Source organism: Prinia subflava, chromosome 1 (genome assembly GCF_021018805.1).
Source record: "Prinia subflava isolate CZ2003 ecotype Zambia chromosome 1, Cam_Psub_1.2, whole genome shotgun sequence".
Lineage (NCBI taxonomy): Eukaryota > Metazoa > Chordata > Aves > Passeriformes > Cisticolidae > Prinia > Prinia subflava.
In genome coordinates, this window is record NC_086247.1 from 20,557,696 (window position 1) to 20,581,913 (window position 24,218).

Sequence of the window (24,218 nt, forward strand, 5' to 3'; positions counted from 1 at the left end):
TAGTATTGTGTTTTCATTTTGGGTGCCCCTCAGATTTTTATGAATCCTGATGACAGATGATTCTTGTGAATTTTTGGAAAGAACTGTAGGATATTCATCTTTTAAGAATCAACTGTAACAAAGGGAAAAGTGAGCAAACAGTCAAGAAATCTCAGATCAACCTGGCCCAAAGCTTTGAAGCTGCGTGTGTTCTGTGCTGCTGTTACAGGGTGTAAAAGTTACAGGATTAATATCCTAGCTGTAATAAGCTAACAAATACAATTATATTCTCAGCACTGTAACACTGCTGAGATTTTACTGCATGTCATGAATATTTTCAGCTCAACTTTCTTGGATGGAGGCTGTTTTAGGGAAGAACAAATGATCTTGGATGAGTTTTACTAAGACATTATGAAAAGCTGTGTAGTGAAACTGCCCTCTTAAGATGAGTGTAGAAAACATGGATGACAAACGTCAAGTGCTGCCACATATAAAATCTGTATTTCTCTTTTTTAGGCTAGGTTTTGGCATTTTGCTGCCATCAGAAACAAAAAACTCCAGAAGGAATCTAAGCATGTACACTCAGCTTGTGTAGAAAAGGGTTGGTATGTTACTGAACAGTGTTGCAGTTCACCTTTTCTATTTCTTGTAGGCTCAAACGAACATCCCCAACAGCCTACTGTGATTGCTGGGAGAAGTGCAAGTGTAAAACACTCATTGCTGGACAAAAGTCTGCTCGCCTTGATCTCCTTTACCGCCTGCTCACCACCACAAATCTTGTTACCATGCCAAATAGCAGGCAAGTTCACATTAGCATTGCCTAGGGCAGGATTTTAAAAATTATTTTGTAAATATTTGTCGTATAAGGGCAGATTTTTAAAAATTATTTTTTAAATATGTGGTGTATTTTATTTCCGCTAACATGTTTTTCATTGCAGGGGAGAACATCTGCTGTTGTTTTTGGTACAGACAGTTGCCAGGCAAACTGTAGAACACTGCCAGTACAGACCACCTAGAATCAGGGAAGATCGTAATCGTAAAACTGCAAATCCTGAAGGTAAGAGCTGTTTCAGTGAAATCAATGGCAAACTCCATAGTTCAATACCTCCTCCTTATGCTTTTTTGGGTTTTTTTTGTTTTGTTTTGTCTTTCTAGATTCTGATATGCCCGATCATGATTTAGAACCTCCTCGTTTTGCCCAGCTGGCTCTGGAACGTGTTTTACAAGACTGGAATGCGCTGAAGTCCATGATCATGTTTGGCTCCCAGGAAAACAAAGACCCGTGTGTATCTATACGTAGTTGTTGATGTAAAGTTTGATCTGATATTTGACACCTGCTGACTTATGTAAATTTATTTCCTTTCTTTTTGTTTTTTCCAAGTCTTAGTGCAAGCAGTAGGATAGGTCATCTTCTGCCTGAAGAACAAGTTTACCTTAATCAGCAAAGTGGAACTATTCGCTTGGACTGTTTCACACACTGCCTTATTGTCAAATGCACAGCAGACATTTTGGTAAGCATTGATACTGATGTTTTACCCATAGGTTTTCTGAATAATGATATTATAAGGTATCTCAGGTCATGTGCTTGGAAAGTAATTTGAAAGTAACTTCAAGTTAATCCTGGTTTTGTGAATTTATATTGTTATGACTGTGATCTCCTTTGGAGTTTTAATCTTTCTTGTTTCATGCTTCAAAATTACGTGCAGCTAATGAGTTGTAATGACCTCTTTCTTCAGCTGTTAGATACTTTGCTGGGTACTCTGGTAAAGGAATTACAAAACAAGTACACACCAGGACGCAGAGAAGAAGCTATTGCTGTTACAATGAGATTCCTGCGCTCTGTGGCAAGAGTGTTTGTCATTCTTAGCGTGGAGATGGCTTCCTCCAAAAAGAAAAAGTAAGATGTGTCTTGATTGTGGTGGTTTTTTCCTTTATTTACATTTTTTTTCTTATAAAATGAGTTGGTAAAAATTAACAATAGGCAGAAACCTGAATTATTTTGCATTCTGTAGACAAGGTTTGTATTATATTGTATTCTGTAGACAAGGTTTGGAGAGATGCACAATAGCTGTTGGTATGTCATGTAACTTCTTAATGCAATGCTTGTTAAACTTGCATGTTCATACCAAACCTTTTGTTTACAGTATTAGAGTTTTTGGAAATAGGTTTTTTAAACATATTAAAATTACAGTGTATGATTGTTTGTCAGTAGTAGATTTAGATATCAAACCTTAGTCTTGAATTATTGAATGATAAATGTTTTTCACTGACTTGAATAGGTGCATATTGTTTCTAGACACACAAATGCATGTATCTCCTAAAGATGACCTTTTGAATAAAGAATTAGGATAATTAATATTGCCGTGAAGTTTTGGGAGCAAACAAAAGTATTTGACATTTATCTTTCTGTATTTCTCCCCCAGCAATTTTATTCCACAGCCAATTGGAAAATGTAAACGTGTATTCCAGGCGTTATTGCCCTATGCTGTTGAAGAGTTGTGCAATGTAGCAGAATCTCTAATTATTCCAGTCAGGATGGGAATTGCACGTCCTACAGCACCCTTTACCCTTGCTAGCACTAGTATAGATGCCATGCAGGGAAGTGAAGAGTTGTTTTCTGTGGAGCCTCTGCCACCCAGACCATCATCTGACCAGTCTAGCAGGTAAAACTTGTTAAAGCTTACTATCTGTTCTTTTCAAAGACTTCTTAAAGGTGGGTCTATTTTGGGATTTTGTTAGCCTTCCATTAAGTGATATCCAGAGGTCCAAATCAACTTTTTTTGAGGATTTACTTTTATATATTTTTAAGTTCTAGTCAATCTCAGTCATCCTACATAATAAGGAATCCTCAGCAAAGACGAATCAGCCAGTCCCAACCAGTTCGTGGCAGGGATGAAGAACAAGATGATATTGTTTCAGCTGATGTAGAAGAGGTCAGTTGTCTTTATTGTACTTGTTTTTTCTTCTCAATATGGCACACCTGATGCATTAGCCCATGCTTTAACATCTGAACCTGAAATCCATGCATCTGACTTGAAAAAGGTGTTAAGTAGTACTTCATGAAATCTTACAGTGCTGTAAGCATTTTTAATAGAACTTTGTAATTGTTGTTTTCTACTTTATTTCCCCCGTTAAAAAAGTTTTAAAGTCTTTCAGCACATGGCAGCTATTATGTAGGTTCTGTTAGACAGCTAGAGGGTTTTTCAGCACATGATACATCTTCAGTGTTTAGAAGCTAATTACCGTTTTTATAGTCAGTTTTATCCTTAGAGCATTAAAATCTAATGTCCAAGGCTGGTTTATTTGTGTATGTGATTTTTTTCCCACAACACTATAAACTGCACAGCCATGTACAACTACTGTGGCTGTAAGTTCATTTTTCATTCACGTCAGTTCAATTTTGTGGTCATCTTTCCAAGATGTGTTTTTTTAAATCAAACTTTGCACTCCGTTTTGGAAAACACATAGATTCTGTGGTATTGAAGATAGTCTGGCATAATATTACAATCTCTTTCCAGGTTGAGGTGGTTGAGGGGGTGGCTGGTGAAGAAGACCATCATGATGAACAGGAAGAACATGGTGAAGAAAATGCTGAAGCAGAAGGACAGCATGATGAGCATGATGAGGATGGTATGTATTATGTACATCCTGCACATTTACTGTTTGAGTGAGAAAACGAAGCATCAAAAAGAAAAGCATCTTTGGAGTCACCAGGGATAATGATTTGGGAGATTTGCACAAGCAGAGAGAATCCAAGAGTTCCAGACTGCTCATCTTACAGGAGGAGATGTTTAAAATTAGAGATAACATGTAGTATACAAGTGCATGAAGTTTTTCTGGTTGAGGAGAAAATATTAAGTTCCCAAAGGTATCAGATGTTATTATATTCTTGGTTAACAATATATTTGACCTTCTGTATTTGCTACTTTTCTTGATGGTTCGGCCAGTGTTTAACCACAACAATGGTAGATGTGTTCTCAAAAGAGATTTGAATCCTGGCAAGCTACTTCTCAAACTAATCACAAAGTACTAAATCATGGTTCAATATTTTGTAGACATAATTAATCAATCCTGTATGAAAATGTTTGAATTTAATATGATTTGTCTTGTATTATTTAGTTTGGGATTGATGACCCAAAGCTATGATCTTAAAAAAAGGTATCTTCTTCTGTTTCTGACTGTGCTTTGTGTTCCAGTCAATCCATTTACAGTACAGTGATTCTGTTTACTGATTTGCTGAATATTCAAGCATTTTTAAAGCTTGAAACTGGAATAGAACCTGTCTATTTAATTAGGGTTTTTTTTTAAGTTTTCAAGTATTCTTTAAATGCTAGTTGAAACAGTATATGGTAAATTGTCCTACTACAATTTGTACACACAAATGTGTATGAAGAGTTGTGGAGTCCTTTGGTTGGAATGACTTATTTTGAATCCTAAAAGCCTTTATTTTCACTGTATGTTGAATGTACTTGTACAGTGCAGAGTGAGAGCAGGTGGCTAATTGCTGGAAAATAAGAAAACATGCTCCAGGTTTTGTTGGGTGTCTGCGCTGCTTTTCCATTAACTTCTGTTATAGTAAGAATGTCTGGGGTTGGTTTCTGTCTTACATGAGTCACTGCTGTAATTATAATTTTGTCCTCTAAACACGAGATGTTTTGTCCATTGTTTTTATAGGCAGTGATATGGAGTTGGATTTGCTAGCTGCTGCTGAAACAGAAAGTGACAGTGAGAGTAACCACAGTAACCAGGACAACGCCAGTGGGCGCAGAAGTGTTGTCACTGCAGCTACTGCTGGGTCAGAAGCAGGTAAACCACATCTTTTTGGGTCTAATTGAGCTCATTAAATTTAGATACTAGGAGTAGGTATGCTTCTCCTTCCCCAGATCTCCTGTTTTTCCTTTTCTCTAATAGTAAGGTACTGAGCAGACCTCTTGGACAAGGAGGTGCATTAAGATGTGACCTACATTTTTTGCTCTTACAGAGCATCTGCATGTGTTAGAAATTACCTTGGCCTCTTGTGGAGTGAAATGTTCTCACTTACTTTTAAAAGTAGAAGATGAACACAGAGGTTTATGGTTTAAATCAAGACACAAAATCTGAGCGCTCATTGTACAGGTTTTTGAGAGCAACTGCCTCACTGTCCAATTTGGAAACATAATTTTTAGAATTCTTTTCCTAGGAGTAGAATCATTAAAGAATTTTTAAATCAAATTACTTCTTAATTTATACTTTGATATGTAACTAATGATATTGCTTTTTCATTACACTTGTGGAGAACTAGCATATGTTCTAAGGATAATTTATTGAACATTTTCAGTAGTGATGCTTGAACCTTTTTAGTATAGTGTAGTTTCTCTTGGAAGAAGTCTACTATGCTGACGTGAGTGTGGAGCTGTCAGTTATTGCTTATTTTTCTCAACAGGAGCTAGCAGTGTTCCAGCATTTTTTTCTGAAGATGACTCTCAATCAAATGATTCCAGTGACTCTGATAGCAGCAGCAGTCAGAGTGATGACATAGAGCAGGAGACCTTCATGCTTGATGAGCCTCTGGAGCGAACCACGAACAGCTCCCATGCCAACGGTGCTGCGCAGGCTCCCCGCTCCATGCAGTGGGCTGTACGGAACACCCAGAACCAGAGGACTGCCAGCACAGCCCCCTCGAGCACATCGACACCTGCAGGCAAGTCTGAGTGAACTGCATGCATGAGTGCCAGCTGGCTCTGGCTTTGTTCCTTCCTCTGCTTTTGTTTATTCTCTTCAAGTTGAAATCTTATCTCTTCCTAGTCGTACTGCTGACCTACCTTGACTGTTCCAGTTCTAGCTTTGAATTTTAAAAAAGGAAAAGATCTGTTGCAGTCAAGATCTGAGTATGCTTACTGTAGTTAGTAATTATTTGCTAGTTACAGTTGTGGTGTCAGTAATATTTACAAGTTTATTTCTGTAAATCTTCATGAAATCAATCAATAAACAAATGACATAGCAAAGATTAAATGAGTTCATTAATGTCATCTCTTCTTTTATGTTTAGCAAGTTCAGCAGGCTTGATTTACATTGATCCCTCAAACCTACGTCGGAGTGGTACCATCAGCACAAGTGCTGCAGCAGCTGCTGCAGCCCTTGAGGCCAGCAATGCAAGCAGCTATTTAACATCTGCAAGCAGCTTAGCAAGAGCATACAGTATTGTGATACGGCAGATATCTGACCTGATGGGTCTGATTCCCAAGTACAATCACTTAGTGTACTCCCAGATCCCAGCTGCAGTGAAGCTGACTTATCAAGATGCAGTTAACTTGCAGGTAAGAACATGGAAATTTTCACAGACAAACATAATTTCAATACAGCTGGGGTTTTTAAGGTAAAATTATAGAATTGTTGAAATTGAAAGTGACCTCTGCATATTGGCTAGTCCAAATTTCTTTGAGGGTCAACAGGAACAGGGTGCTCAGGACTGTCTGATTAGGTTTTGAATATCTCCAAGGATGGAGATTCCACAGCTGCTCTGAACAACCTGTTAAATGTTTGACAGCTCTCACAGTGAAAGAGGATTTTTCTTGAGTTTAAAGGGATTTACCAGGTATTTCAATTTGTACCTGTTGCCACTTGTCCATTCACCGGGTATCACTGAGAAGAGTCTGGCTTTGTATGCTTCATACCTTTTTATCAGGTATTTGTACACACTGATAAGATCCTCCTGAGTTTGTTTCTTCAATCTAAAGTGTCCCAGCATTCTCAGCCTCTTATATTAAGAGAGAGTGTGTCTAAAGTAACTACAATTACTGATTTCATTGAATTGGTAGTATTTCATATATATATATTTTTTCTTTAAAAAAAAGAAACTAGTTGATTCTGTTTAAACAATGTCACTGGTACATAATTAATAATTAAGTCAGAAATAGCTAGGGATTTCTGCTGGACATCTATTGCCATATTCTATTTGACATGAACTGTTGAGTCTATATAAGAAGAAAGCTAATAATGGCCAAATAATTAAACAAGATAAAAGATTTGTACAGATAAATGTACTGTTCACTGTCCCTTCCTTCAGGGACGTGGTCATCCTTTCTTTGTTATTCACATATTTTTTATACAGTGCTCTTAACTGTCTATTTTTGAAAGGCTATGTAAAATGCATCTGCAGAGAAAATATATGTCAGGCAGCAGTCTTCCCCTTCATGTAAAGATATGAGTTTAAGAGACTGTCAAGGCAGGAGGGACTCCAGAGTGTTAGGAAAGTATGTATCAACTTGTACCTGGACATAGTGTATCAGGTAGAATTACGTGTACTGAATTTAGTGCAGAAGTCAGCTGTCAGAATAACAGCTGCTGTGTGGGGAAATCAAGGGATGCTGTTTTCTGTTAGTGGTGCTGTGTAGGGATGTGGAAACCTGCTGACAATTTATTTACTTGTAATTGAGCCACATGGTATTTGTATAGCTCTGTTTTCAGTGCGATGGAAGGAAAAGATTTCTGGTTTGGGAAAGGAAGGTTAGAAAGATATTCTGGGATCAAATGCTGGGGTAAACAAACAGGGGAAGAAATAAGAGAGTGTAGTTTTATTGTGGAGAAGGCTAAAATAATTTTCTGTTCAGGAGATTCTTAGTGGGAAAAGTGAACAGGAGATCTGTCCAGCTGAGGCAGCAAGAGATTTGTATTAGCACAGGAAAGCTGAACAGTGGAGGTTTTGTTTGGGCACCAAAGTGGGGTTGGGACAGCATTTTGCTTGTTTAGTATTAGAAGTGTGGAGGATGTTTTTGAAGAGTGGAATGCAGAGGAATGAAGAAAGCAGACTGATGTTGGATCAAAAAATCCAAGTCAATAGAGTTAGCAGATTGCAAGAAAAGCAGGCTGCAGAGCCAGTACTGTGAACAGGTGAACCAAAGATAAGATCAGGAAGTGAGACTTGTATGCAGACAGAGTTCTCTGTGGAGTTTTTAACTTTGTTGTCTTCACTGAGTAATTTGCAAGGGGTGAAGGATGGTGAAAGATTTGGCTGATGAATTCCACAGCAGGATGAGGGCTGTTAAAGCTAATAGAAAGTCAGGAATTAAGCTGAAATCGCCAAGCTGTGTGTACCTGGGAGATGCTGAGTGGTCATAAGGGGAGGAGTAGAAGAGATGCCCAAAGAGAGAGAGATGGTGAGAATGCTTTATAGATATCAAAGTGTTAAGTGATGAGAGCTGCATACCACCACAGTAAATCAGCACTGTCAACAGAGCTTTCAGAAACCGATAATTGATAATTCTTGAGCCTGGTTTTGCAGCCTCTTTGTAGGGAATCAGGGAGATTTCATTCTCATCATCTAGTTCTGTTGTTTGCAAAACCAATTAAATTTCATTTTCTGTAGAATTATGTGGAAGAAAAGCTTATTCCTACTTGGAATTGGATGGTCAGTATCATGGACTCTACCGAAGCTCAGCTACGTTATGGTTCAGCATTATCATCTGCTGGTGATCCTGGGCATCCAAATCATCCCCTCCACGCTTCTCAGAACTCAGCCAGAAGGGAAAGGATGACAGCCCGTGAGGAAGCCAGCTTGAGAACACTTGAGGGAAGAAGGTATGAAAATCTTTTGATTACTGCATGCAATATGAATTATCAATTTTATGGTCAAATCTTATTCACAGACATCTTAGGAATCTAATTTTGCAGTGCTGGAATGTAGTTACTGTTTTGATTTAAGTTTGCTTCCTGTTGTTGCTACTATTTGGTTTATTGTGACATATTAGATTCATCTTGAGCATTGTTTACAGTGTACTGCATCTGAATTGCTTGTTTTATGCTTATCACTGTTTTTGTGTGGAGTTCATTGAGATTTTGCATCCAAATTTCAAATATAAGGCTTATTAATAAAGTTTGTGTTCTCCTGTGATGCCTGATGTCCCTGTATTTGATCCTTTTCCTTCACTAGACGTGCTACTTTACTCAGTGCCCGTCAGGGAATGATGTCAGCACGTGGTGATTTCCTGAACTACGCGCTGTCCTTGATGCGCTCTCACAACGATGAGCACTCGGATGTGCTTCCTGTTCTTGATGTCTGCTCACTAAAGCACGTAGCATATGTTTTTCAAGCCCTTATTTATTGGATTAAAGCAATGAATCAACAGACAACGTTGGATACTCCTCAGCTGGAAAGGAAAAGGTATTGAGGTTGACACCTAGAAAAAAAACTTAAGCAAAAGTGGAGTAAGCCCTTTTGTTTCAGTTATTGGCATTGCTCCTCAGCAACTTACATAAATACATGCATTAATCTGTATGTCTCTGTGTGGGTGTGTGTAGTAACATACATATTATAAAAGAATTTCTATAATGGTATATAATGTACCTGTGTTTGATAAGCCTGTTGCAGTAGCCCCTTCCCTTCTTTTTATGCTCAAATATGTTTTCTTACTGTTGAAACTTGAGTTGGATTTTTAGCTCTGTAGCCATGCCTCTAAAAGACATACTCAGGACAGTTTCTTAGTTAATGACATGAGACATGCATTTGACATGATAACAACTTACTTAGATATCTGTCCAACATGTTAGAGATGACATTGGAGAAAATGTCATTGTATGATATAATGGGCTCTGTGGTTTTGTTTTTCATTTGGTTATTTGCATTTGAGACTCACCTGATACTTAAAGCACAGTAGGGAAATCAGTAGCTGAAAATGTCCTTGAGTTGAAAAACTGCTGTTTCAACTATGGCATTTTACAAGGTGCATTTATTAATTTCTAAGATGTTTTAATGCTTCTTTGTATATTTTTTTCATTTAATATGCCAGATAGTGCTAATAGAAATGTTCACATGTTGGTAGTCTACACTGTCTGTTCTCATTTCTTACTAGGTTTTTAGATAATGTATCGAAGCAGTCCTAGTCAACAGTTAAATGCAGATCTTTGCCCCTTTCTGCTCCTTATTTTCAATACTGCAGGTCAAACATAACTTTCCATTTTCTCTACAAATTTGAGATACTGATATTTTAGGTATATATTGGACTGCGACTTCAGTTGCAATACTATGTTCTTTTTATATTGGTAATGTAAGGTTCGTTATGACCTCAAGGGTGTACCAGAAGCTGTAATTTGTAAGATCAGAATTGGTAGATGGCTAAATGGCTCTAAGGGTAACTGTGATGTAGTGAGTATGTAATGAGAAATTCTCTATGGTGCTTCAGTTTAGTTTTGATTTTGTTATGTATAACTCTTAAGAGTTATACATAACACTATAATAAGTGTTATATATAATATAATCAGTACACTTCCTCATTATGCTACAGATATGGATGTTTTGCCTAATAATTTCTTCAAGATAACTGACTCTTTTTTCTTTTGTTTTGTTGTTGTTTTGGCTGTTTTTATTAAGAACTCGGGAGCTTTTGGAACTGGGTCTTGACAATGAAGATTCAGAGCATGAAAATGATGATGATACCAATCAAAGTTAGTATGCAGAAATGGACATAGCGCACCAAAATGCCAGACTTTCTTAGTGCTTTTTCCCTTCAGCTAGCTGAGACTTCGAATAAATTTTGTTGCTTGTATGTAAAGTTAGGTTTTAGTAAGATTTTCTTGGTATTGTTACTTGACCAAGTTTCTTCTGCCATTGTCTATTTCATTGCCTCTCATTTCAGGGCCATCCTTTCATCTCCTTTCTCACTAAACTGCAGCATTTCTGCCCTTACCTACCATTCTATGTTAAAATTTGAATCATAGTTAAACTGATCTGATCAAACTGTGCTGAAAATGGTAGAATGTATACTCCTACATACAGTGTAGGACTGCCTGTTCAGTAAAGCTAGGTATATTAAAAAGAATAAAAATTATAACTAAGCAAATTAATAAAGATAAAGCATTTGCAGAATTAATAAAGATAAAGCATTTGCAGAAGCATCCTGTAGAAGTATTAAATTTGCAGAGATTCTCCTCTGGTCAGGTAGCTAAGAGGGAAGGATATTAATTTTTGGCATTTTATATCCTTTGCTTTTATAACTGTGAAAACTGATTTGAAATCTCTGGTATGTAGGTGCTACACTCAACGACAAAGATGATGACACCCTCCCAGCAGAGACTGGCCAAAACCATCCATTTTTCAGACGGTCGGACTCCATGACGTTCCTTGGCTGCATTCCACCCAATCCCTTTGAGGTTCCTCTGGCAGAGGCCATCCCCTTGGCAGACCAGCCACATCTATTACAGGTGACATCAGAGATGGTGTTTTGGAGGAAAACTGCAGTTTGCTTATTCATTCCTCACCGAAGTATATTATTGACCCAGAACACTTTTGTTGCTTTTCAGCCAAATGCTCGCAAAGAAGATCTGTTCGGCCGACCCAGTCAGGGTCTCTACTCATCTTCTGCCAACAGTGGCAAGTGTTTAATGGAAGTTACAGTGGATAGAAACTGCCTTGAGGTAAATGTAAAGCTGTATTACTTTCAGCAGTATGGTAATTTAAACTAGATCCTTCATTCCTTAAAAAGACATTTTAATGTTTTCAGAGAGGATTTTATGTAGCTTTTAGAATGATAATTTAAAAGTTCTGTGCCTATGAAAACTTGAAATTTTAATGAAAAGTATGCTTAATGTAGAAACTTGAGGATTATTGATATATAGCAACTTTCAGGTAATGTTTTTAAATGCAGTAGTACAATTCTGAGGTAATTTTGGAATGGTAATTATATAATTATTTTTGATATAAAGATTTAAATTTTCCTATAGTCCAGTAGATTTGACTTGTCTTTAGAGTGAACATTAAGTGGCAAGCATATGAAAATGCAAACACACAGTGAGGAATTTTTTTTTTCTGTATTTATTGAAATGATTCAGGTCTTTGCATTTTAACAGGTCAATTACAGTATTCACTTTTGTGTGATTTAAAATGCACGTCTATGAATATATGTGCTGAAAAAGCCTTCTAGGCTGCTTTGAAGGTGTAATTAAATTTTATTTCTCCTTTAGGTTCTTCCAACTAAAATGTCTTATGCCGCCAACTTAAAAAATGTAATGAGCATGCAAAATCGACAAAAGAAGGAAGGGGAAGAACAAAATGTGCCTACAGAAGAATCTGAGAGTTCAAAACCAGGGCCTTCAGCTCACGATCTTGCAGCACAACTGAAAAGCAGCTTGTTGGCAGAGATAGGATTGACAGAAAGTGAAGGACCACCCCTCACATCTTTCAGGTAGCTGAGTTAAAATTTACTCTTTGAAATATTGCTGCTCTGGTAAATGGATGTTTGGGATTCTGGAAGGTCTTTTAAAAATGGGTAGCTTAATTTAGTTTGCATATGTAGTTTATGATTAGTAGCTTCTAAAGGGAATAGTTGAACAGTCTTCCAGAAGGTCTGTGCAAACTGCAGACAAATTCCTTTACTCCCTGATTTCCTGCTGCAGACCCACTGTGGTGTCCTGGGTAGCCAAGCTGAGGAGCTGGAATTGACAGCTTGCCTTCTGTGTAGTGCTGCCCACACTTAACACAGGGATTCAACTGCCCTCACTTCAACTTACAGCTATTTTAAAAGAAATTAAGGGGTCTTGGTTGATGGGAGACCAGTAACAGTGAATTCCATGCACCAGCAAAAGTTACATGCTTTTGGAGTAATTACCCTTTGGAAGCAAGACTTGTGTTTCTGCTGATACTAAGCAGCTTCATGTGCTTTTGTCCACAGACTTAGTGTACTGTCATTGTTTATCAGGAATAAAAACTTAGTAGAAGGCTGAGTGTAAGAAAAAGATGAAGTACACAAAATGTGTCTGAAATTTAACTTGATTCTATGTATCTGTCATTTTTTCTTGTCTCTGTCAGGCCACAGTGTAGCTTCATGGGCATGGTGATTTCTCATGACATGTTGCTGGGACGTTGGCGCCTTTCTTTGGAGTTGTTTGGTAGAGTATTCATGGAAGATGTTGGAGCAGAACCTGGATCGGTGTGTATTTCTCAGTGAAAGAACAGTTCCTCTTACAACTAAATCGTGACTCTCCCTGATTATTCTGATTTTGGGGTTTGTGTTTGTTTTTTTAAATTATTTTTAGATCTTGACTGAATTAGGAGGCTTTGAAGTAAAGGAATCGAAATTCCGCAGGGAGATGGAAAAACTTAGAAACCAGCAATCAAGAGATTTAACACTGGAGGTAAAAAATGTTAGTTTATCTTTAAAAAACTTTCATTAAAAGTTGAATTATTACAGTAACTTGATAGAAGTGTTTCAGAGTCTGCAAGCATGTGTCTTAAATCATACTTTGTTAGTTATGTTGTAGTTACTCTGTAGTTTTTCCCAGTCTGATTGGTATTTTTTGAATCTGTGCAGCAGTGTCCAGAAATCTGTTGTGAAGCTGAGTCTCTCAGTCTTATCATTGGTAAAGAAAGAATTTTTTTGTATTTTTTACTAGGTTGATCGAGACAGAGATCTTCTAATTCAGCAGACCATGAGGCAGCTCAACAATCACTTTGGCCGCAGGTGTGCTACCACTCCGATGGCTGTACACAGAGTGAAAGTTACTTTTAAGGATGAGCCCGGAGAAGGCAGCGGTGTAGCACGAAGCTTTTATACTGCTATTGCACAGGCTTTTCTGTCAAATGAGAAACTGCCAAATCTAGATTGCATTCAGAATGCCAACAAGGGTACCCATACAAGTAAGTGATGCACAGCAGTTAATCTACAGAAAATATTCATAAAAACCTTGGGTGCTTTTTGTACACAGAAATACTTGGCCTTGTGCCAGAGACACCTCTGTTAGCTCAGCCCAGAATCCATAAAAATTACCTCTGGAGCAAGGAAATTACTTCCCCCTCCCACACTTTCAGAAACAGGAACTTCTTGTTATTCTTGCAACAAGAGTCTGCTTTAGATGTGCTCAGATTTTTTGAGAATTCTTCTCTCCAGCAGGTGATAATTGTCAAGATTATAGCTATTAAGAGCTTATACATTTTAATATGGCTGCTCCATGTAACTTTCCTCAAACACATTTTAATGTTTCTGAAAGTATATATAAACTCTTAAAGTATTTTGTCATTTTTAAGTTGGTACAAACACTTCAGGTCCTTTCTTAAGTTTGGCTGAACCCAATCATTGCTTCAAGTGAAGTGGTTCTGTCTCACTGATGTCTTTCAAGCTCTTTTAAAAATTAGTCTTCCTTACACTGAAACTTAGGTAGGAGAGAGAAATACCAAGATGTTTAAGTTTATGAGGTTTTTTGCCCTTCAGGTCTGATGCAGAGATTGCGAAATAGGGGAGAGAGAGATCGGGAGAGGGAGCGAGAGAGAGAAATGCGGAGGAGTAGTGGCTTGCGAACTGGTTCTCGGAGAGATAGGGATAGGTAAGTGATAAATCTTTAACTTGATGAAGATATTTTGTCAAATAGAGTAATTGCCCTGGATATCATCAGGAAAGGTACTTTTACTTCCTCCAGTTAAAGGAGTCTTTTTCAAGAGCAATTTGCAGGGTAATTTCTTGAAATTCATTCTCTAGTTTGAATTATTTTAAGAATTATTATGCTTACTTTAGCATTAATAGATTATGTCTCTGCCACAGACCATCAGTCTCTTCTGCTAAAACAATAACAGAAACTTGTGTACTAGAGCAAAATTGTGAGGTGGTTTGGAAACAACAATGCCATCGATGGCATGTCAGACTGCTGTATCCAAAACACGAGTAATACTAAAATCTCTGGTTCATTTTGATTCTCTCTTTCTGATTCATTCTCTCCAAGCAGCTATGAGCAACACTACTATTCCAGCAGTAAAGCTAATGCTAATATGAATCTGTGTGCAAATAATACTGTTTCCAGAGGATTTTTGCATTTTTCCTCTGAAATGAGTACAAACTGCTGTGATTGTCTTAAGGGACTTCAGAAGACAACTGTCCATTGACACACGGCCTTTTAGACCAGCATCAGAAGGAAATCCCAGCGATGACCCTGACCCTCTCCCAGCACACAGACAAGCCCTTGGAGAACGGCTCTACCCTCGAGTGCAAGCAATGCAACCAGTAAGGCTTCCCTAAAACACTTAATGATTGTTCTTGTCATCTTGTAACGTACAGATTTATTTTCTTATCCGTGATTGAAATAATTGAAACGTAATTGAAAGTATTCAGACATGTAAGACTGATTTTATTTTCTTTCTAGTTTTGTTAAGATTTTGTTTCTCTGATTTGTCGTTTAGCTTAGGAGGTATCTTTTAATACATTCTCTGTTTAAAATATCAAAACTTTCATAAGATCATATTTGAAAATGAGAGAACTGGAGGAGAATAGTAAGACTTATCACTCCTTTATCCCCAGGCATTTGCTAGTAAAATCACAGGAATGTTGTTGGAATTGTCTCCTGCTCAGCTGCTTCTGTTACTAGCTAGTGAAGATTCCCTTAGAGCAAGAGTTGATGAAGCAATGGAACTCATTATTGCACATGGGAGGTAAAGTATCAAAAGCGAGAATTGGTTTTGTGGCCAAAGCACTTGTACTGTTCCACATCTAACTCCAATACATGCAGCTTACTCCTTGATAGTTTAGATATTTTTCTTTGGACAAGTGAGTTTTTGGCTTTGATTTAATCTGTTGTAACTGTTTTCAGAATATGACAGTTCCTTATTGATAGTAGCCCTGCTGAGAAGGATTTGATGGGTGCTGGTGGATGAGAAACTGGGCATGAGCTGGTAGTGTGCTAGATGTGTTCTGGGCTGCATCAAAATCAGCGTGGCCAGCAGGCTGAGGGAGAGGATTCTGTCCCTGTGGTGAGGCCCCACTTGCAGTGCTGCATCCAGCTCTGGGGTCCCCAGCACAGGAAGGACGTGGACCTGTTGGAACAAGCCCAGAGGAGGTCACCAAGAGGATCAGAGGAATGTAGTACCTGTTTTATGAAGAAAGGCTGAGAGAACTGGGTTGTTCAGCACGGAAAAGAGAAAGCTTATGAGTGACCTAATTGTGACCTTCCAGTCCTTGAAGGGAACCAACACAAAGATGGAGAGGGATTTTATAAAAGAGCATTCAGTGACAATTCGAGGGGGAATGGCTTCAAACTGAAAGAGAGTGTGTTTAAATTAGATAACAAGAAGAAATTCTTTACTGTGAGGAAAGTGAAGCACTGGAACAGGTTTACCCAGAGAAGCTACAGATCCTTGCAGGTGTTTAAGGCCAGGTTGGATGGGGCTTGGAGCAACTTGGTTTAGAGGAAAGTGTCCCTGCCCAAAGCAAGGGGGTTGGAACTAGATGATCTTCAAGGTCCCTTTCTAACCTAAACCATTCTATCATTCTGTGAGTCCATGATGGTGAAATTGAATCTGCCTTTTTATTCCCTTCTCAAGAGAGAATGGTGCTGACAGTATATTGGATCTTGGATTGCTAGACTCTTCAGATAAAGTGCAGGTAATGACTTGTTGCACAAAATTTATGTATGGTTCAGTTTTATCAGTTAATTTTAAAACCAGAAACAACTGGAAGCTTTCTTTATCATGCAAGACAAAGTTCTGTTTAATCATTTTCTTTTGAAAAGATTAACAATAATTAGTCAAAAGTATAAAATGTCACAATTAGGAAATATCAAAGGAACTCTTAACCAATGGAATCCGAATCTTTGGGTCTAGTAGCAAATGGCTTGATGTGTGTCAGTAACTAGAATTTAGTGTGTTAATTGCTGTTTTGACTTTCAAAACAGGAAAATAGAAAGCGCCATGGATCCAGCCGCAGTGTGGTAGACATGGAATTAGATGATACAGATGATGGGGATGATAATGCACCACTTTTCTACCAACCTGGAAAACGAGGTTTTTATACACCAAGACCCGGTAAAAACACAGAAGCAAGGCTGAATTGTTTCCGAAACATTGGCAGGTATGCTATCATTAACTTCTTAGTTAAAATGAAGAAATGTAAAAGGCAATTGTACACAACACCAGAGACAATCAATGATCCAAACTAGAAAAAACTTTTTTTTAATGTGGTCTCTATTTCTCCCATCAAGCCTAAATAGTGGGGAGTTTGCATTTGTCAACTTGAGGTTTCTTTTCCTGTTAAATTTTATTTTTTTTATCCTTTTTAAAAATTATGTATGTCCATGATTTTCATTTGTGACTGATAATTTTGGAAAGCTAGCTCCAGCTTAAGTCTTAGAATATTGTAATTCTTAAATTTAAGTTTGCTGAAAGATCTTTAGTGTAATTTCTGCTTTACCAAAACAAACTTCAAACATTTTTTCAGAATCCTAGGATTGTGCTTATTGCAGAATGAACTATGTCCCATCACGTTAAATAGACATGTAATCAAAGTTCTACTTGGCAGAAAGGTAAGTTGAACATAATAATTTTAATTTCCTGCAATTACTTAAAACCTCATCTATAAAACTGGATTTTTTCCCACATACCATATATGTATTAACTAGTCAAGTTGATACTGGAACTGTATGGAGGTCTTTAATTTGAGGACTGGTAATTTTTCATTTCCTAGATTTTGAATAGAGTAGAGGTACTAGAAGCCAGGTATTTGACTAAGATGTAATGATTTGTAATAGGTTACCCTTCAACACTCTTCAGAACTACATACTCTCTCTGCTTTTTTTCTTCCTGAGACTCAGAAGCTATAGTGTTAGACAATGCTAGGCAATAGCTTACAGAAAAGCATTTTTCGGGATATTTGAGAGAGCTCATGGAATTAATCTGTAATTAAGATTTTGTCTCAGGTGTAAGTATAATTTAATTCAGAGCAATAATTACTCAAACTTGACCAAAACTGCTACCCTGGCCCAGTAAAAACTAGCAACGTACAGCACTTTTGATGCATTAGTCAATGGCATTGTAAGTTCTGTCTGATCCAACTAACTTAAATCAAGGTTTTTGTTACTGCTGGTCTTTCCTTAAATTCAGTTTTGATCACATAATCAGGTATCCAACATATTATAATCTTTAATGGAAAACAGTTAATGGCAGAAATGACCTTTAAATATCCTGTGGTGTCTTCCAAGAGTGATTGTCTTCTAATTCTTCTCATGTTTTTCTTGTTGAATATGTATTCCTTCCAGTATTCTAATGTCCCTTCTAAAGCAAACTGAAAGTAGGAGTTTAACTGCATTTATTTCTGTGTTTGTATCCTTTGTTGCTAAGTGCATGGATGTGATACAGATCGCCTAATTTTGAATACATTCTTGAACACCTGTTATGTTTCAAACTTCTTTTTTTATAGGTGAACTGGCACGACTTTGCTTTTTTCGATCCAGTTATGTATGAAAGCCTTCGGCAACTTATCCTCGCTTCCCAGAGTACAGATGCTGATGCAGTGTTTGCAGCAATGGATTTAGCCTTTGCAATAGACCTGTGTAAGGAGGAGGGTGGAGGGCAGGTAAGCACAGCTAAATCTGTGGCCCTGTAGTTTCAGCTACAGGTTGTAGTGTGCACATAACCCATGCTCTTCTCAGGTGGCATATAAAGCATTTTACTCTTCCTGGATTCTGTGCTGTGTTCTTAGACATTGAAGCCTGGATTTTTTTCTTTCAAAATGATGTAGAGCCTACCACAGACACTGGCAACCATAGTTAATCCTAGGGAACCTTTAAAACTAACCTGTAGTAGTGAGTTTTGCTTGGGTTTGGAGGTATATGAAGCAATAAATCACTCTGCAGCATACTGTGGTGGTTGCAATAAACACATTTCCTTTATATCCCTTTTCTTCTTCCCCTTTTTACATGTTTCTTATTTCTTTGCCATAGGTTGAACTTATTTCCAACGGTGTAAATATACCAGTCACTCCTCAGAATGTATACGAGTATGTCCGGAAATACGCAGAACACCGAATGTTGGTAGTAGCAGAGCAGCCTCTACATGTGAGTCTTTAGTAGAGTTTTTTTTTTAAGAATAAAAAAAAATTGTAGTATTTCATTCAGTTAATTATTCTCATCATTCTGGTGTTGCTAATCAGGTTTCTTTAAAGTCTTGACAGCTTGATTAAATATATTTAATTTTTTTGTAATTGTATAGCTGTTTATGCAGTACTGTGAAGACTGAGTATTTTGAGTAATTTATTTTATAGAATGAAAGATAATTTCTCTTATAGTGGGTCTTATTGGTTAAATATATATGTTCATTTCTTGAGCTTAAATGGCACAAATCCTCTTGGAACTTTGTATTTGGCAGCTGCTTTGTTCTAATAATTTATTAACTTTAATTTGTTTGCATCCTTGTTCTAAGGAAAAATCACTTATTAAACCACTTCTACTAGCCTGGCAAGAAATGTAAAAATTGACTAGAAAAAATATTAAAAATTATTTGCCTTTTTTGAGCCCTTGTCAAATAACACAGAATAATATATTTTAGTAGACAGTTAATGAAGGCCAGTCTGTCATATGATGCTACATCTAAACCTTGTTGCTTGTGCTCACTGTGGTTTCCTGCTGCACATCTGAGATAAGGGAGCAGGCTGCCAGATTGCCTCTGTGCAGCTGAGGTCCTAATTCTCACAGAAAGAACGTGTTCCTGGAGTTAAGATACTTGATCTCCATGTCTATGTTAAGAGTTAAACTATATTAATAGTTTGACTCTTCTTTATTTTAAAAGTTGAAAACCCTTACACTTGTATTCATTTTTGAATTTTCTAAAGCAAATTGATTCATAGTATTCCATTTTGAATATGAAATTTCCTATCTTTTCAGGATATTACTTACTTATATGGAATATATATGTGTGCATGTATGTGTGTGTGTCTGTGTGTGTGTGTAATATATTTGAAGCAGAGTTGGCATGTGTCTGAGGAAGCAAAGTAAAAGTAACATGCAAGATGAGGGTTTTTTTCATTCTCAACAAATTCAGTGCAGCTTAGCAAAATATCTGAACGTTTTAGCATTAAAAGAGTGCATGTGCTTCTGCTCCTGGTGAAATACTAGCTCAAACCATTACTGCTTTATTTTGCTCCAGTAGGTTGGGTTTAAAAATTGATGCAGTTCTTTGTTTCGGAAGATTTGCATCTCAGATAATAAAGCTTTAAAAGAAAAGAACAGCTCAGAGAATAATGAATCTTGAGTTAAAGGGGATTTCACACAAAACTTTTCAATAATGCTTTTAAAGTCAATCTTAGAAGTTACAGGGTTACAATGTGCATTTTTTGGTTTTCACTTAAGGCAATGAGGAAGGGGCTTCTGGATGTGCTTCCAAAGAATTCATTAGAAGATCTGACAGCAGAAGATTTCAGACTTCTGGTAAATGGCTGTGGTGAAGTAAATGTGCAAATGCTAATCAGCTTTACCTCTTTCAATGATGAATCAGGTATGAAATAACTTACTCATAAACAGAGTTGCAGGTATAACTTAACACTGTTTTTACTGTGTGGAGTAGTTACCAGCATTAAACTTGAACTACTCTTCAAGTCTGGCATTAGTTAATAAGCCAGTGAAAGCTGTAAGAAAGTTATTACTTGGGATATTTTTTTACATTCCTTAGAAAATATTTACCTTCAGTTAAGGGAGGGTGGAGAAAGCATGTTTTTCAACTTTGCTGTCACTAGATGTTAATACACAGATTGTATTACTGATAGTATATCTTTCTTGTGAAAATTCTTTAGAACTATAAATGTGATGGATGCAAGTTTAATACTTCTTACATAATTTTTAAAATGCATTTAGTTGCAGTTGGGCTTTTTGGTAAGGAGGAAGGAGTGGGAGTAGTACTGAGTTATGTCAATGTTGGCCTTGCATTCAAAGCTATAAGTTCTGAATTTACTAGTGTCCAATATCAGGACTTTATGAATGCGATTGTAGCTGGGATCCAACTTGCAGCACACGTAAAACAGATCTCTTAATCTTATTGTCCAGTGTAGCAGCTGAATTCTATACCTTTTTATTTCACACAGGAGAAAATGCTGAGAAGCTTTTGCAATTCAAGCGTTGGTTTTGGTCCATAGTTGAGAAGATGAGTATGACAGAAAGACAAGACCTGGTAAGTTGGAAATGTGCAGAAGAATTGCAATAACTGGTGTCAATACTGTTCTTAACCATGTCTACCTGCAGAGACTTTGAAGAGTTAAGGCAGCAGAGCAGGGTAGTAGGGTTGGAATAGTCTGTTGGTTCTGGAAACAACAGATGTGAATCCTAGACCTTTGTGTATCTGAAAGTAAGTGTGGTGTGTCCTCCTCCCTGTTCATAGGCCTCTTACAGAAGCACAGTTTCACTCTGCACAGTTGCTCTTAAGATGAGTAACTGTGGTTACTCAACTGTGTTGTGGGCTGGTAGGGTTTTGAGGTCGAGTTCTCTTCATGGACCATCTACTCACCCGACTTCTCTGTATTCTGAGGGCAATATGTGTGTCCTCTCTGTAAGATGTGAGTAATGATACCATGTCCTTCTCAAAGCCCTTTAGGAGTAACTGATGAGGAGCTTGAAAGAATAAGATACTGTTCAGGGGATTTACTTTTTAAAAACTTTCCTGTAAATTGTATTCATTATACACTTCTTAAAACTGTTTGGTTTTAACTTCCTGCTCCTTAAGGTACTATCTCTCTCTTACAGTCTACTAAAAGGAAACAAAGAGTACTCTGAAAAGTGGAAACTCCAGAGCACAGTTTTCAAGTAGTTTCTATGGTTACACCTTGGTGGTGACTCAGTATTTCACACTTGAGATAATAAACAAAATACACTCTGTTGCTGCCTTTTGTCTGTACCAGTACCACATTCTGTAGTCTCTAACTGGTTTGTGAGAGATTCATGATTCAATTTCTATTGATGGCAGTCACTACCTTCCCAGATGGATTTGGGAACATGTCATTTACTGAGGATTTGTTGATACAGGATAATTCTGAATGCTGCTTTTATCAGTTTTGTGAATGAGCAATTGAGGAAAACAAAGCTAGTATGGAAGCAAGTAGCATGACTGTGCAGTTTAGTTTGGCATATTGAAGAGAACATGGTATGATCAACCTTGCTGTGACTGCCCACTTCTTTTTTAACCTATCCCTACACAATTTGTAGACAGTATGAATCTCAGCCTTGTAAAGCATAATTTTATATGCTTTTTTTGTTACAGGTGTACTTTTGGACCTCAAGTCCATCATTGCCTGCTAGTGAGGAGGGATTCCAGCCTATGCCATCCATCACCATAAGGCCACCAGATGACCAACATCTTCCAACAGCAAACACTTGCATTTCTCGCCTTTATGTCCCACTCTATTCCTCTAAGCAGATTTTGAAACAAAAATTGTTACTCGCCATTAAGACCAAGAATTTTGGTTTTGTGTAGAGTATAAAAAGTGTGTATTGCTGTGTAATATTACTAGCTAAGTTTTGTAGATTTTTCCATTTGTCTATAAAAGTTTATGAAAGTTAATGCTGTCATACCCCTGGTGGTACTTCAAAGATTTAAATGCAAACATTCCTGTACTAAATTTGTAACATAAAGGCCTAAGGAGCACTAGCAATATGTGAATGCAACATTTTGCTAGTCATTAACTCCTTTGCCTAACCCCAGCCAAAGATGACAGCAGAACAATATAATTTACACTGTGATTTATCTTTTTGCTGAGGGAAAATATGTAAAATGTTCTGAAAATTCACTGCTGCCTTTGTGGAAGGTGTTTCAGCAAAGGTTCTTGTATAGAGGGAGTAGGGAATTTCGAAATAAAAAATTAAGTATGTTCTGTGTTTTTAACTTTTTTTTTATGGTGTTTAATTTGTGGTTGGCTGCAGTTGTGTATCATGTATATTGAACTTGTAAAAAGTTCCTGACAGCTCAGATCCCAGAGTTGGGATTGTTCACTTATGAAACCACTTCCATTGCAATTTTTGTTCTATTGCATTGAACTCTGGCACATCAGATACCATCACTAATATTTTGCATGTAATATGTACCTTTAGTGGGGTTTTTTTTCCTGTACATATTTGATGAGGCCAATGCACAGTATTTCATAGTTCACAATCAACATTTTTGTATCCTTGTTACAGTGAACAGACAGTCAGGAGATTGTTCCACTACCAGTTCTAACCCAACACTTGTACTACATTATCTAACTATGTAAACTCAGCCTGGGCACTTTCTGGTAACTGTAAAATGTTTATAAGATCATGATTATTGAAGATACATTTTTTGGAAAACTTTAATGTTCGTGAGCTGCTTAACTTCTTTTGTATCTAGCCTTTTTTTAAGTATCTTGTTACAGTTTTTTAATAAAGAAATTACAGACAAAGTACCAAGTCATACTGAAGAAACAATAGTTTTTATTTATTAAGCCATTTATACTTTAGCTAACAGCATACACTAAACATAGTTGTTCGTTAAAAATCTGAATTTTGTAGCTGAAAAATTGACATGCAGAAGACATTTAGCCCACATTTTACAGTTAGCAGAGAATCCTGAAAGAAACAGGCCAGGCAACCTGTCCTTTTAACAGAATTGGTGTGAAGTAAAAGTGGCTTGTTCTGAAAAATCTCAAGGCAATTAGGTTAGAATAAAATTCTCGAACTTCACTGTAGTGAGTTCTACGGTATGTTCACTTTTGATGTGGTTGGTTGCTTTTAGGGAGGGCAGTCTTTGACCATAATCTAGGACTTCTTTCCCCTAAAGCTTGAGAGATTTTTGAGAGTTAGAAATTGGTTAATGAAGAAAGGAGCTACTTTTTCTGTGTCAAAATAAATCCATGAAAGCTTAGGAGACTGAAGTATTGAGGGATAAGAGCTTTTGAAGTGATGATGTTCCTCTTACTTCTCCAACCCCATTAGTCCATGTTAATGATTTTTTTTCTCCCTTTTGTTGGGAAGAGCTGAAGTAATGTTCTATCCAAATCCCAGTGGAACTCACCTTTGCCATAGCTCCTTTGGGTTTTCCTTTCTGTCAGCTAGTTTTAGGATGACCAGAAGTTACCTACATCTGATTTTCAAAAAAAGCCTCTTTTTTAATATTTTAGTTGCTAAACGTATGGAGTACAGTTGATACCACAAATTCTGATCACCAGTTGCCAAATTGAAGCTGAAAATCCTGTTTCCTAAATAAGGTGGACTGTTTCAGCCTTGAGTAGTTAAACTGCAGATAAACAGATGTAGAATTATTTCTGCAAGTACTAATGCTTCCTCTAAATCGATCATCCTAGAGAAGGATAGTTTCAATGTTTGAGGATTGGATTCTGTTCTAGATTTCCTGTTGTGGCCTCGAGTGTATCTTATGTTCAGAACTATATTAGATTTTACTATGCTAAAAAATATAAAGCAGTACAGCCTCACAAATCTAGGTAGAGGCATTTTAGTATAGAGAAAATTCATGCTGGTATGGCTGTTCTTTTATGCTGAGGAGGGTAAGTTACAAAGGT

At 37.2% G+C, this 24,218-nt stretch overlaps 1 protein-coding gene across 1 annotated transcript in view; it reads left to right on the forward strand.

Moving 5' to 3' along the window:
* Positions 1-22,567, forward strand: part of UBR5 (ubiquitin protein ligase E3 component n-recognin 5) — an 83,676-nt gene extending 61,109 nt beyond the window's left edge. The window contains exons 29-59 of the mRNA XM_063389920.1: positions 632-778; positions 918-1,036; positions 1,135-1,261; positions 1,361-1,490; positions 1,716-1,876; positions 2,403-2,642; positions 2,789-2,912; positions 3,498-3,609; positions 4,654-4,785; positions 5,402-5,659; positions 6,007-6,275; positions 8,324-8,535; positions 8,888-9,118; positions 10,325-10,398; positions 10,982-11,154; positions 11,254-11,367; positions 11,914-12,134; positions 12,758-12,878; positions 12,985-13,083; positions 13,342-13,585; positions 14,157-14,268; positions 14,795-14,939; positions 15,234-15,364; positions 16,253-16,313; positions 16,603-16,778; positions 17,145-17,229; positions 18,123-18,278; positions 18,646-18,759; positions 20,050-20,194; positions 20,778-20,863; positions 21,947-22,567. Of these exons, the coding sequence (XP_063245990.1) occupies positions 632-778; positions 918-1,036; positions 1,135-1,261; positions 1,361-1,490; positions 1,716-1,876; positions 2,403-2,642; positions 2,789-2,912; positions 3,498-3,609; positions 4,654-4,785; positions 5,402-5,659; positions 6,007-6,275; positions 8,324-8,535; positions 8,888-9,118; positions 10,325-10,398; positions 10,982-11,154; positions 11,254-11,367; positions 11,914-12,134; positions 12,758-12,878; positions 12,985-13,083; positions 13,342-13,585; positions 14,157-14,268; positions 14,795-14,939; positions 15,234-15,364; positions 16,253-16,313; positions 16,603-16,778; positions 17,145-17,229; positions 18,123-18,278; positions 18,646-18,759; positions 20,050-20,194; positions 20,778-20,863; positions 21,947-22,159 (4,732 nt within the window). The 3' untranslated portion in view covers positions 22,160-22,567. The remainder of the gene's footprint in view (positions 1-631; positions 779-917; positions 1,037-1,134; positions 1,262-1,360; positions 1,491-1,715; positions 1,877-2,402; positions 2,643-2,788; positions 2,913-3,497; positions 3,610-4,653; positions 4,786-5,401; positions 5,660-6,006; positions 6,276-8,323; positions 8,536-8,887; positions 9,119-10,324; positions 10,399-10,981; positions 11,155-11,253; positions 11,368-11,913; positions 12,135-12,757; positions 12,879-12,984; positions 13,084-13,341; positions 13,586-14,156; positions 14,269-14,794; positions 14,940-15,233; positions 15,365-16,252; positions 16,314-16,602; positions 16,779-17,144; positions 17,230-18,122; positions 18,279-18,645; positions 18,760-20,049; positions 20,195-20,777; positions 20,864-21,946) is intronic.
* Positions 22,568-24,218: the final 1,651 nt, after the last annotated feature.